Source organism: Bombus terrestris, chromosome 2, assembly GCF_910591885.1.
Source record: "Bombus terrestris chromosome 2, iyBomTerr1.2, whole genome shotgun sequence".
In the NCBI taxonomy this organism is placed as follows: domain Eukaryota; kingdom Metazoa; phylum Arthropoda; class Insecta; order Hymenoptera; family Apidae; genus Bombus; species Bombus terrestris.
Genome location: NC_063270.1, coordinates 8,796,722 through 8,810,237, shown reverse-complemented (window position 1 = coordinate 8,810,237; position 13,516 = coordinate 8,796,722). Strand labels below are relative to the sequence as shown.

Below are 13,516 nucleotides of genomic sequence, written 5' to 3'. Positions count from 1 at the left end.
AAAATTCTTTGATGTATTATGTTAAAATTTTTCAGGTTCTGTAAACTGATAGTAAATAACTTTTTATTAAATTATATATAAATTGCAATATTATATACAAAGATAGATATATTACTTTGTACACAAATAGTTTTATTAATAACAACCATCTCGTATTCTGTGTAAATTATAATATAGAAATTTAACACAAATATATTAACATTGCGTTTTAATTAATTTTATCTTATCCCTGGATATGTTTTAATATAATTTTATACAGTTTTGCCAATTCACATGTAATATTTATTATATAAGAAATAATATTACAGAGTTATTCTGATTTTATCATACTTTATATGAGAACAATTTGTACTAGATAGTAACTAAAGAAGACTAATGATGATAGAGTAACATCTTCGTGTTTAACATTATTAATCAATTGGTTATATTGGTACATATACACTAGATTGCTTTTAATTTTGCACTTATCATATTGTGTTTAAAAGTATGCTATTATATTATTTTATTCACACATAAACTTCAAACTTTTGATATGCAACTTTTCACTAAAGTAAAACTGTTAGTATAGTATTTTCCGTCGCTGTTATTGCAAATAACATTACATGTTTTTTGCTCACCAGTATTTTTTTGTACATACAAGTTATTACATATATTAAGTATTTGGATAATTCTGATGATTGAGTAATAGTATATATATATCTTTTTTATTAAATGTAGTTTAAATTTTAATTGCAAATCATTTAAACTATATATCGTATTAATGTCAGCGCACTCACACACTTTACAATTTGTGTAATTTCTGTTTTACGTTTGATGAACGTTAAATTATATATGTACATACATGTGTGAAACAAGTATTTGTAAGAATTTACAAATAGGATTCGTTTTACACCTTTCGTCAAAAAATACTAATGAACACTGGTTGAGTTTTAAGGTATTTTAGGAATGTATTTTGATTTGCAAACAAATATTGTTTCTTCCATCTTCGATATAAAGTGTTAACATATGTCTGTGCATCAGAAAGAATGAGAATTATATATGGAACATCTTCGTACAAATATCATTCTCAAGCACCACACTATTATCTACTTTTACGTATCAGAAATATATTATTTATATTATTTGTAATCTCCTCATTTTGTAAGATTAAATCTGTGTGTATATACGTGTAATGTATGGACGTCAATGGAGAACTTAGGAAACATGAATGGTAGTCATCTAAGATGGTAATTTGTAATGATGTTATGGATATATACTATTGCCAATCAAAGACATAAAAATGGTTGCAATAAACACACATAAAATGTCTGAACACAAAAAGTCATTAATACAATATTGAAATTTTCGTTTTTAATGCTCGTCTACCATGACGATGCATGGATAACAAATTTTAGGTGTTCTGACTTGTCGGTTAGCTTAAAATTGCATCTATAGATTAAATCTGCAGTAAACATAAAAAATATTAGGCCGTAGCTTCTGCTTCTCCATTGCTTTCCGTTTCAGCACTCTTCTCATCAAGTTTTGTTTTTTTTTCAGGACTGGCACCATCAGTGGCAGCTTCTTCTGTTGTTTCACTCAAAGTCGTTGATTTCCTCTTTATACAACAACTATCAATGGGAGCATCTACAAATAGAATCAATCATTTTAATATTACTCTTATAAATGTAAGTTGAATTTTCTACAGTCATCAATAATATATTAACTACTTATATAGTTTACTCCTAGTATAATTATTAGTATGCATGCAATTGAACGTATTAAGTATTTAATCATAAATTAAAAAATTTTTGTTGTAATTTTCATGATATTACCTGTAGAATCCCCATTTTCTGTTGATTCTACTTCTTTTTCCTCTAACTCTTTTTCCTCGTTTGAGCCATTTTCTTTGGTTTCTTTGGCATCTCCATTTTCAGATGCTTTCGAATCTTCGTCAACTTCTTGAACAGTTTTCTTTTCTTCCTCCACTACTTTCTTTTCTGGGGTTGTAACAACTTTGGTGTCTCTAAAAATTGGGATATATTATGTACCTACATTAATTTTCAAATAATTCATATAGAGTAAAACATAATATGTAATATATTCTGTACTAAAAATATCCATGACATTCATATTTTGTATGAATGAAATACTTATTCTATCATGATACGTGATTCTTTAGAGCGGCTAAACTTTATAGCTACAGACAGAGATGGAATGACAAGGAAAAGAAATAGAGATAGGACGCCAACCGTAGCGGCACCTACCGATGTTAATATTATCCTGCTTTCGTCTCCCCCTTCCCGCAACATACTCCTTTCAACAGAACGTTACACACGTATACGTACGCAATACATACAGACTGTTTCGGCGCGGCAAACCGTGGATGTTCGTGGACCGTAATATATACATCAATGTTACATATGTACTTATTCCCATATTATCGGAACTTAAATAAACCTAAATATTACTGATGTTTATTATTACAAACATTATGTATTTTTTCTTAGAAATGTTTAGTAAAAAGTAAAATGCGAATATTCCTGACATTTAGTCGGTAAGGGAGAACAGATCGATACGTTGTCCATTTTCTTTTTAAGGTGATACGTGTACAATCATCCGCAAAATATTTCTAGAGAGAGCGAGAGTTCTTTTTATACATGAGTAATCAACATTCTATGTGTTTATATAAAAATGTTCGAACTATTGTTAATATTAAAAAATTACAATTTAACGCATTACAAAATATTTTATTTTAATTTGCAGTCACGTTTATCCATTATATTCGCAAAAATATCGAATGATTCATAGATAACAAATAACTGGGGTATTTACGATTAAAATATTCATGAAATAAATATTAATAATAGACGAACACGCGTTGTAGTTTCTTATCGCATGTCTCGTATAACTGAAGCTACAAGTGGGGAAAATAAAAGAGTAAACGATACCGCCAGAAAAGCGGCTCTACAAGTAGAGCACATGTCATGGCAAAGGCAGGTAATCCTGAGAACGTAACGCGCCTTACGAATCAAGCTGAGAATATCACGTAGAGAGAGCATCCCCTCTTCCTCCACTGTGGTCCCTTTCTCGTGATTGTACAAACTACGTACGCTTTCAAAAGTACACAAACAATTGCGATACAAATAAAGTTATCAAAACAAGAGAATCAATTTTAAACTTGAATCGTTTAAAACAGATAAGTAAAAAATGGGGATTATAAAGCATTGTTGTCCCGCCGTTACTGTATTCAGCAAAGAAACATAACAAAAGCATTCAGTGAAAACGTGTGATTTCCTTACGATAGATCAATAAAAAAAATCTGTAGTACTTACTTAGCTTCTGTATCCGCCATGCTGATCAATTTAATCGTGTGATCGATAAAGCACTTAGATACAAAACGCACTTAATAAGGCCTGCGTTTTTTACGCACCGGTAAGCAGACGTAGAATTCTGGTATCACCACTGCCGCGTAGTCGCGTACCGACGCGCAAATGGCAGAGAGACTCGCACACTGATTCGCCCAAGACCCGAGTTACTCGGTCCGGCCGGCAGGCCGGCGGCCTTCAAACACTTTTCTTTCCCGCTCGTTTACAGATGGCGCACGATTCGGTTCCTTATTAAACTATTCGTTGTAAATATAATTTTAAAATGACTAGAAATCATTAATATATAATTCCTTTACAGAAGAGCAAAGAATTACTGCAATATGTTTAGTGAATAATATTATCAATAGTACTTATTAATCTCAGTTTATTTTCCGACGAATATGACCTTAGAATACGTATAAATAATTTGCCGCTATATTTTAATCATGAATCATGGTTCAATGAAGTTTCTTAGAAAAATGCCTGTGGATCATAAAAAATATGGAATGCAAGTAATTAATTATAGTATTAGTTTCATTTTCTTTCAAATGAAAAATACCACACATGTGAAGTACAATACATTTATCTAAATCTGTCAATGATTATGTGGTTTTAGGTTCATGGTAGTGGTAGCTTCGCCACTACCGCATTGTTAATGCCCCTCCAAATAACACACTAGCCAATTGGATCCTGTCTTACGAAGCTCGTAAAAAATCCCCGTGCTTCCGGCGCTAGCGTTGTATTGTTGAGAAACATGTATTTTGTCCCGCATCACTTTCAAAATAATGTCTATTAAATCTTATGTATGATTTAAGATATTAACTCGATTCTAATGAAATTTAATGTATACTATGAATAATATACAAGATATAAACAGAAGCAAGGTGCAGAAAGTTCTAGAAGTTTCGCGTATGGTTCTATTTCCGGTGTATATTAAAAGGTGCGCGATGCTTTCAGGTTGATCCACGCACCCGTCTAAAAGGCTCTGCTGTATTTACGTCCATGTTACAGGTTGCTTTTAGCCATAAAATAGTAAAAGATTACATTTCCTGTTCGCTACAGTATTATTTTATTGCGATGTTAGTTCTAAAAGTCTTACGGGCATTTTATCAAAGGTGTAACTTAACTCATGATGACACTCTAAATGCCCTTATGATACGCAATATGGATACATTAAATACTATGTGTATGCTAGTATATATATAGATGTACATACATATACAAAAATTAATACATATTTATATATATCGATATCTCATTACCTAGAGTAAGGAAATATAATTATTACTTTTATATATGATTATATATACATATATAAATATATTTTATTTTTTTCTATAAATGAGGAAGAAGTAGATATTAAATTCGTTTTCAAAATTTATTCCATCACACTGCAGAAAGTTTCAATACAATAATCTATCCTATAGTTACATCGAAATGTAATAATTTCGAAAACGAAGGTAAAGAATCGTTCTTTTCTGATAATCTTATCTATAAAAACGAATATTCGATGATTTATCAATCTTCATATTTGCAAAAATCATGCAAACGTGTTAGTTTAGTCTGTTAAGAAATGTATTTTTTGTCCTACCGAACATGCCACGTGCCAGAGGTCTACGTAAGCACGAAGATAACACCAAGCAGCTGCTATAGACGATGCAGGTGAAGACGTGCAAAGCAGATGCTTCTTTTTGAATATCCTTTACACGGTAAAACCTTGAAGACACATTTATATCAGATTAAGTTAGGTTTTCAATGAAACTTTCCAAAAGGAAGGTGTTCGCTGTTTCAAGTGCACTTCTATTTATGATACATATGGAACAAATAAATGCACGATATTTACATAGGAAAGAAACGATATATATATACATACGTCTCTTTTTCTTTGTTCAAAACGTTGTGAACTAGATTTATCTTTATATATACATTTTTGTCTTTTCTAACAAAGTTATTTTAATAAGCAAATTTCTTCATGATACATGCATATATATATATATATGTATATTGGTAACTATTGTAGAACTTTCTTAATGTTTCAAGATATTTTATTAACGAAAATAACCATGTAGTTGGTGACATGCAGTATTACTTGATAAAATTAAATTTCGTTTAGTGGGTCAGTGGAAGTGTTCAGCCACAAGCTATTTCGATGACAGTAACCTATATTTCCACTGGCTTTGCAGTGTCAAACTAAAGATAGCATCCACGCATCTAAATTTTCATTTCGCTGGACTAAATTCCCACTTTTCTTGATGCGTTCTTACTCACCACGCTATATGCTATTTTGCCTATTACGTTTGTTTCGTTACTTTCTTTGTGCATTAGAAAGTGTCGAGAAGCAAAACGAATAAAGGAAGCGAGACATTTCAAAAGTATTAAACATACACACATGTGAAAGTAACAATTATTTATATACGCCTTTTTTTTATATTTTATACCAATATATACACAATTTTTCTAATTTATATGTAGATAGTGTTTTTTTTTAAATATTAAATATTCAGCCTTTTAATAAATTAACGTCATTTGGGACTCAAATTTACTAAAGTATACTGTATATACAATTTTTCGAAAAGAGTATTCAAGAAATAGTAGAGTCGATTCTACTTTCCTTTCACAAATTGGCACACCACTTTCAGCTTCGGGTCATGGAATCAATAGAACGCGTGGTCGCGCGCATCCCATAGGGTAGAAACAAACTAAAGTTAATATAAGTAACACATCCGATTGCAACCTCGATGGACGTGTCTTTTCCCATCTCCGTCTAGTCTGATGTGCAATGCACCAGGGCTGCACACAAAAATACTGTATATATCCGAAAGGCCTGACCTGGTCGTACCTTTTTGACTCGATCGTAACCGGTTCGTCCCGTCCCCCACCGACTCCACCTAGCTTTCTCGACCGCATCTACCGCTCTAAAATTGTGCCTATATGCCTACCTACAGTTAGAAACTAATTGCCAAAGGATTATCACAGGTCAGCGAGTGTTCAACCTTCCGTGTGCGTACCACGGTTCAATACCACAAGCAGGTCGATTATTATTAATAACCATGAAACTACCAAATTAATAGTAAACGCAACATAAGATTAGTTTATAGCAAAATAACTATAATATAGATTATATTAGTTAAGTAAAATACACTAAATACAATGACAAAAACGTAGTCACAACCTTGCAGTTGTTTTAGATTATTAAAAAATACGTATATCAATGCCGAGCGAGTAAAAATAGCTTTACACATTAAGACAAGCAGGCTTCTATCTTTACTACAAATATCAATATCATAAAATTATAATACGTAGTTTGTAAAAATAATAAAAAATTTTAGAAAATATATAGGATGACATCACTGAAGTTTTAGTAAAATGAATGAACCCTAAGTTTATATGGTAACCATAGAATTTAGTCAAGCTAATATAAGAATTTAAAAGCTAATAATTAGTATTATTAAATGGATGAACTTCAATAATAAGTCCGACAGATAATTCACAAGATATCGTAACTTTTTTCGCGATGACTCAGAGAATCACATTCCCCATTGAAACAGCGACACAAGTAGTTGTCCGAAACATTTCGTGATTCAGTATATATGAAAACCTTGAGGATTTGGAAGCAAGAACGAGTTTACTTTGAATCGAAAGTACGTTGACGCTTTCGTTTGGTGGCAGCACTGATCGAGGAAGTCGCTAAACCTTCCAATGCTACATCTATCGGCGATAAGTGGAAGCAATATCCGATCTGTGCATTACAGTAGCTCTCTCGCTTCGTAGAGCGACACTTCGTCATTTTCGCATCCGTGCGAAATCCCGAACGAACAAGCGGAGCGAGCCGCGTCGCCATCTTTAGGAACGGTACCGACTATCTCCGCTATCGCCGCCTGCTTCGCTTTAAGAGCTTAAAATCAGTCCGCGACTATATTAAAAGAATTCGTGTGTTTAGTGCGATAGCGCGTACTTTGTTTTCTATCGCGAGAAGATGCGATACACGTTTGTTCGCGATGTTCATTTAATACGTCCGAGTCAAAGTTTGTGGTGTGCGTGTCGTGTAAGTTGAGCAGACGACGTTTCGCAAGCGTTCCGAGGGTTGAGAGCGATCGAAACCGACGTCATTCTCTCGTTCCGTTCGACCCTTGTTTCAAACTGTCGTTCTCGAATTGCGATTTAGCTACTCGGTACTATTACTGTGAGAACCCACTAGTGTTTAGTGTTTTGATTTGTCAAACCAGTGGGACAAACACGTCAAAGAAAGTTGCTGCGGTGTACGAGAGTACAGCGACAAGTTAAGGCAGAAATAAAGAGAGAAGGATAAGAAAGGAAAGACTGAGACAGCTCTAGTAGACGACGACAACGACGGGCTAGTACAATTGACAGGAAAGATGGCGCAAGGTGCGGACGAGGATTAATGCTGACCCATTTTTCCGCGCGAAATCGCTCGGTCTCACTTTGTCATACAATTAAGGGACCACGAAGGTTTATACCGAGTGCGAGAAGTCGTACGGTTGTTATTAAGTGAATCGAACACTGGCGAAAAAAGGGAAGGATAGTCCGCCATCGGTAGGAGTGTATCCATCGTGCAGTGCGCGCGTGTGCCCTGTTCTTGCGTAAGTGTGAGTGCTCTCTCGGACGTTTATAGGTCTCGTAGGGCCAGCATTGACAAGTATCGGATAGAAACATTGCGAATCGTCGGTGACTTTAGGAGAGAGTACGGATAGTGGAGGAAAGTAATAGAAGGTAGCAACAATTTTGAAGAGAGTGGAGATTGGCAGGGCCGTGGTAGGCTCGACTACGGAAGAGGGCAAAAGAAAACGAAAACGAAGACGCGGTCTTCTGGAACTTCTTGAGCTGTGTAGAGCCCTGGCAGGCTCGTGTACGAGCGCGGCTGCTAAGATGGGCAACAATGCCGCGACTGCAAACAAAAAGGTTGACGCTGCTGAGAGCGTCAAGGAGTTTCTTGACAAGGCAAAGAAAGAGTTCGAGGACAAATGGAAAAGAAACCCTACAAATACTGCTGCCCTTGACGATTTTGAACGAATCAAGACACTGGGCACCGGCTCGTTCGGCCGTGTCATGATAGTGCAACACAAGCCGACCGGAGAGTATTATGCCATGAAAATACTCGACAAACAGAAGGTCGTGAAACTTAAGCAAGTTGAACACACGCTTAACGAAAAGAGGATACTGCAGGCGATTAGCTTCCCGTTCCTGGTTTCGTTACGGTTTCACTTCAAGGATAACTCTTATCTTTACATGGTCCTCGAATATGTCCCAGGAGGGGAAATGTTTAGCCATCTACGAAAGGTTGGTCGCTTTTCGGAACCACACTCGCGCTTTTACGCGGCACAAATCGTATTAGCGTTCGAGTACCTTCACTACCTCGACTTAATCTATAGGGACCTTAAGCCGGAGAATCTGTTGATCGATTCACAGGGCTATTTGAAAGTCACGGATTTCGGCTTTGCCAAAAGGGTACAGGGTAGAACATGGACCTTATGTGGCACGCCGGAATATCTCGCGCCTGAAATAATTCTCAGCAAAGGATACAACAAAGCTGTAGACTGGTGGGCGCTCGGTGTCCTCGTCTACGAGATGGCTGCCGGTTATCCACCATTTTTCGCTGATCAACCAATCCAAATCTACGAGAAAATCGTGAGCGGAAAGCCACGATTTCCCTCGCACTTTGGATCCGATTTGAAAGACTTACTACGTAATTTGCTGCAAGTTGATCTTACCAAGAGGTACGGTAATCTGAAGGCCGGTGTAAACGATATCAAGGGTCACAAGTGGTTCGCCAGTACCGATTGGATAGCTGTCTTCCAAAAGAAAATCGAGGCCCCGTTCATACCGAAATGCAAAGGGCCGGGAGACACAAGCAATTTCGACGACTACGAGGAGGAGACGCTGAGGATTTCGTTGACGGAGAAGTGTGCCAAGGAATTCGCCGAATTTTGAATTCCCACATTGATTCAAGATGGTCACACGTATCGCGTATACATTCATACGCGATGGTTCGTCGCTCGCTGCTCGCTTTTCTTCGGGCGAGGAATATAGATGAAGTAAGAGAGCGGGAGGATGGGAGCGAGTAGTGTAAACGAGAGAATGTATTACATGTATGCAAGATAGAAAGAAAGCGTATACAGGTGTGTGCGTGCGCGTGTATGATTCTGTGCGTTTGCGGGCACGCTCGATGCAATAGTTTTATAGAGGAAGGAAGGTGGCTTAGAAGAGTCGAGAAAGGGAAAGGAAACTAAGGAAGACGAGTACGTAAGATGCAGATGGCAGATTTTGCGCTTTATTTTGTGATTGTGGACTTCTGAGGAGAGCGGAAATGAAAAGAGTATACGAAGGAAACACGGTAATCGGCGTCGTTGAACGTATTGAGATTGACAGAAATAAAAGAGATATAATATATTGGAAAATATTACGATATATTGCATACACAGATATCAAACACACATACACATACGCGTACGCGTGTGCTCACACTCATAGTCACTGTCACCACTACGACTTTTTACAAGAGAAACATCTTTTTTTTCAGCCAAGTAATTCAGCCTGACATTATTGACGTATGAGAATGACGATATATATATATATTTATTTATTATAAATAAATAAATAAATAAATAAATATATATATATATATATATATACACGTATATGTGTGTGTTCCCTAAGATGGCTTTATTATCCGGTTTACTAGAGGCGGCGTGTGTAAAGATTGCTCTCGATAAGTACTATTAATATCGGAAAACGTCGTTTTGCCGGAATTATTTTGTACATACATCTAGTGTCCCTGTAATCTTTATGAATGTTCCCCGACCCCCTTTTACACCACGCCCCTCTACTCCATCGTCCTGCCTCTTTTAGCACATACAAAGTTTATAAAAAGGGACTTGACGGGAGAAAATGGATATAAAATACACCAACAATTAATTGTCATGTCGTGCATTGTTGTCTATCTGTCTACGAGCATTTTTCTCTTCATTCTCGTTGGGAGAAAAGTTTTTGCCACGATACGAACCGTATTTATAATAGCTAGTCGTCACACGATTATTTTGCTGAAGTAATATTTATATGACTCGTTTTTCATCGATCGAGAAGGGGGAGAACGAGAGGGTGGGAGAACAGGGGAGAGAGAGAGAGAGAGAAAGAGAGAGAAAAGTAGACCTTTATTATAGCATATTATGAATCTTATTAAAAGAAAAAAAATGGAGAAATACTCGTTATATACTGGCTACAGATGCTCGTTGTTGAATTATATTGTACCTTGCATAAATGATACAGGAAAAATAGGAACGAAGAGATGAAAGGGAAAGAGAGAGAGAGAGAGAGAGGGAGAGAAAGAGAGAAAGAGCGAGAAAGTGAGAGTATTTGTGAAAATGCGATCGACGGGAGTACGAGCAAAATAAGGATTCATTTTTGGAACGTTTTTAATAGAGGACCACCGGCGTTCGTACATAGATACGTTATAAGAGTATTCGTATATAATTATATCGCCTTAAGTTGCTGTATGCAAAAAAAGCAACGTTATCTTTTATATAGAGCTGCACTTTTAGTACGAAATGTAAACGTATGGACAATCCTGTATTTGTGCAAGAGGAAAGAGAAACGAACGATGCACACGCGCGAAATGGCCAAAGGAAATTGCGCGTGTACGTACACGTAGAGTGAAAATTTCATTGAACGGGATACAGAAGCGTGTTAAAACATAATCGCGAGAAGACGGTCCAAAAAAAATAAAACGAATGACGAAACCAGGGACAAGAACAAACGAAGGAATGTAAACGAAGGAGAACAAAGGGATACGATAAGGAAACGAAGAACAGCAGCAGTAGCAATTACAGCGAGAGTATTATCGCTGAAAGACGCGTTTGTTAATTTTTTTTTTTTTTTTTTTTTTAATCCATTAAAACCACCTTCTTTCGAGATGGAGCATATGGGATACTTTACGGCATCGTATCTCGGCGGTAATGAAATTCAACGACCAGTTAACATAAGGAACGCGAGAATCAGAGAATCACCAACACCAACGAACCCTGAGCGTCGACGATTGGACACGCGTCGATCGTATAATGAGAATCGATTTTACAATGAAACACGCACGAGAAGGTCCGCCACACGCGTAGCTTCATTCCAAGCCACACACACTGTGCGTATATACAGATATTACGAAACTTTCTGCGAATGGTTTCGCCGTGACATAAGATTGTCACTTCTGATCCGAATTCAAAGGGCTGTTCGATTATTACGCGATAAGAAAAGTTATAAGGTTGATTGTAGGCACGAAGTAATTTAAATTACGGGGACGTCGTATCAATCCGATTTCGGCGAATTGGCCAAGGCTTTAGTTAACCAGCTTAGATATATGTAATAAGAAAAAGATAGAGAATGCGAAACATTCGGATAAATCTGTGGCCCACGTTGCGGTAACATCGGGTATACGATTACTGCGGTTTCCAGTTTCCTCTAGCTTCGTCCAGTTTCGTTCTCTTTGCAAACGAGACGAAACTTAACGATCAAAGTTGCAACTGAGCAAAAACAGGTAGAACGGGGTAAGGGAAACGTAACGGGTAACAAGTCAAATTATAACGAGGCTTACTTTTCCGCGTGCTTTGAACGTGCTCGTATCTGGATATTCTCGATAAGAGTTATATATATATATATATATGTATATAATATGTATGTATATATATATGTATATAACGTAAAAAATACGTGTTTGTTTTTGAATAAAGTTTCTTTCAACAAGAATGTAATTAACAACCATACGTATGGTTTTTCTAAATTGAACGAGCTGGTTTATCGAACAACTTACATCCACGAAAAATTTATATTTAAAGATCGCAGTTTGGAAAACGCGAAATCTTCTCTCTCTCTATTGCGGTAAACGAGCGCGTCATAGCAATGCGCAAGTACAAAGAACTGGACAGAGAAAAGAATGTATGTTCTTTTTTGTCGCGTTGGTGACTTTTAGGATGTATATTCCTTCCCTACCTTGAGTATACACGTGTACACTGTTCGCTCGCGTATGCTGCAGTGCTGAATAAATAAAAACAAGAATAGGCTTGGTTCGAACAAAGTAGCACGGAAGTTGTTGGCAAGGAATTGCGCGATCGAGACAGGTTATGCTTTCAAATCGTCCAATTTTGGCTGGTATTCTATCCGCATATGCACACACACACATGTATACATTGAAACGTTGATTGCGGCGACACGACTACCAGTATCGTGATTAGCTTGTCGTTTATTCCTGTTCTTCGATATTTGTAGTTTGGAGAATGATTAGATCGCTGGTGTCGCTTCTTACTCGTATAAAATTCATCTTTTTTCTACATTTTACAAAAACCGTTTCTCTCGATATATTCAGAAAGAAAGGTAAACCTATGACTCGGTAAAGTTGTTTGAATAGCACAAATTCATTTCGCTCGGTATTCTAATCTTCAACTTGGAGCAAATCGCCATGATTCGCGTTGGAACTTTGCTCATAAAAGTTCCACGTTATCTCACCTATGTGCATATCGTTATAGCTGAACGCTGTAAATTTAGCGCACATTGAATTGCTCGATACACTGCAAATCATACAAGCAGGATCAGATCTATCAATTTTTAGAGCAATTGATTTTATATTTTATCGATCTTAGTTCGAAAATGTTTCTTCGTATGTTTTTCTAGTTCGGTAAGGACAGGCACGCTATAAAAGGTTCTTAATCGATCGTGGCACCTCTATAAATCGGATAATCTTACGCGTATGAACGAGTTTCATACTACGCTTTTTGTTGCGGACCTTTATCTGATTGATTATTCGTAACTGTCCTAGGACAACTACAAGGCAATCATCTAAGCTTTATCGCTATAACGTGAGGATTTGAGGAGATAAGGCCTCTTTCACCGTCGCGTATTATTTTCTGCGTTATAGCTTCTCTACAAATGGTTGTAGATTACGGAATCTTAATGTAGCGTTAATGCATTCGAACAATATTTATTTTCGACGAATAATAACCGTCGAGTCATATCTGTGCAATAAAAGTTACACAGGATAGTTTCATTGTATTTTGAAAATCTTGAAGAACGTGTACGATCGTCGAGTGTACAAAGATTCTTTTGTAAATATTAGTTGTAAGCGATCGTTTAAAGCCACATTATACCGCTATGTTTATCGTAGTTTTGCTGTG

At 36.5% G+C, this 13,516-nt stretch overlaps 2 protein-coding genes across 2 annotated transcripts in view; one reads left to right on the top strand and one right to left on the bottom strand.

The window, feature by feature from the left end:
• Positions 1-259: 259 nt before the first annotated feature.
• LOC100644161 lies at positions 260-3,511 on the bottom strand. Its single transcript, XM_003393614.3, has 3 exons — positions 3,312-3,511; positions 1,812-2,002; positions 260-1,623 (listed from the first exon to the last, which is right to left on the bottom strand). The coding sequence occupies exons 1-3, from the start codon at positions 3,329-3,331 to the stop codon at positions 1,463-1,465; spliced, it is 372 nt and encodes a 123-aa protein (XP_003393662.1). The 5' UTR covers positions 3,332-3,511; the 3' UTR covers positions 260-1,462.
• A 3,598-nt stretch (positions 3,512-7,109) lies between these two features.
• The window catches only part of LOC100643510 (cAMP-dependent protein kinase catalytic subunit 1), a 31,406-nt gene continuing 24,999 nt past the window's right edge, over positions 7,110-13,516 (top strand). The window contains exon 1 of the mRNA XM_003402464.4: positions 7,110-13,516. This exon is cut by the window's right edge and continues 24,999 nt beyond it. Coding sequence (XP_003402512.1) covers positions 8,232-9,293 — 1,062 coding nt within the window. The 5' untranslated portion in view covers positions 7,110-8,231 and the 3' untranslated portion in view covers positions 9,294-13,516.

Bases quoted from the DNA above. Each gene is read 5' to 3' on its own strand.
- LOC100644161 (XM_003393614.3), bottom strand. From the start codon at position 3,331: ATGGCGGATACAGAAGCTAA. The intron at 2,003-3,311 runs GTAAGTACTACA...CCCAATTTTTAG, and splicing joins ATGGCGGATACAGAAGCTAA to AGACACCAAAGTTGTTACAA. The intron at 1,624-1,811 runs GTAATATCATGA...TTCTATTTGTAG, and splicing joins AGAAAATGGGGATTCTACAG to ATGCTCCCATTGATAGTTGT.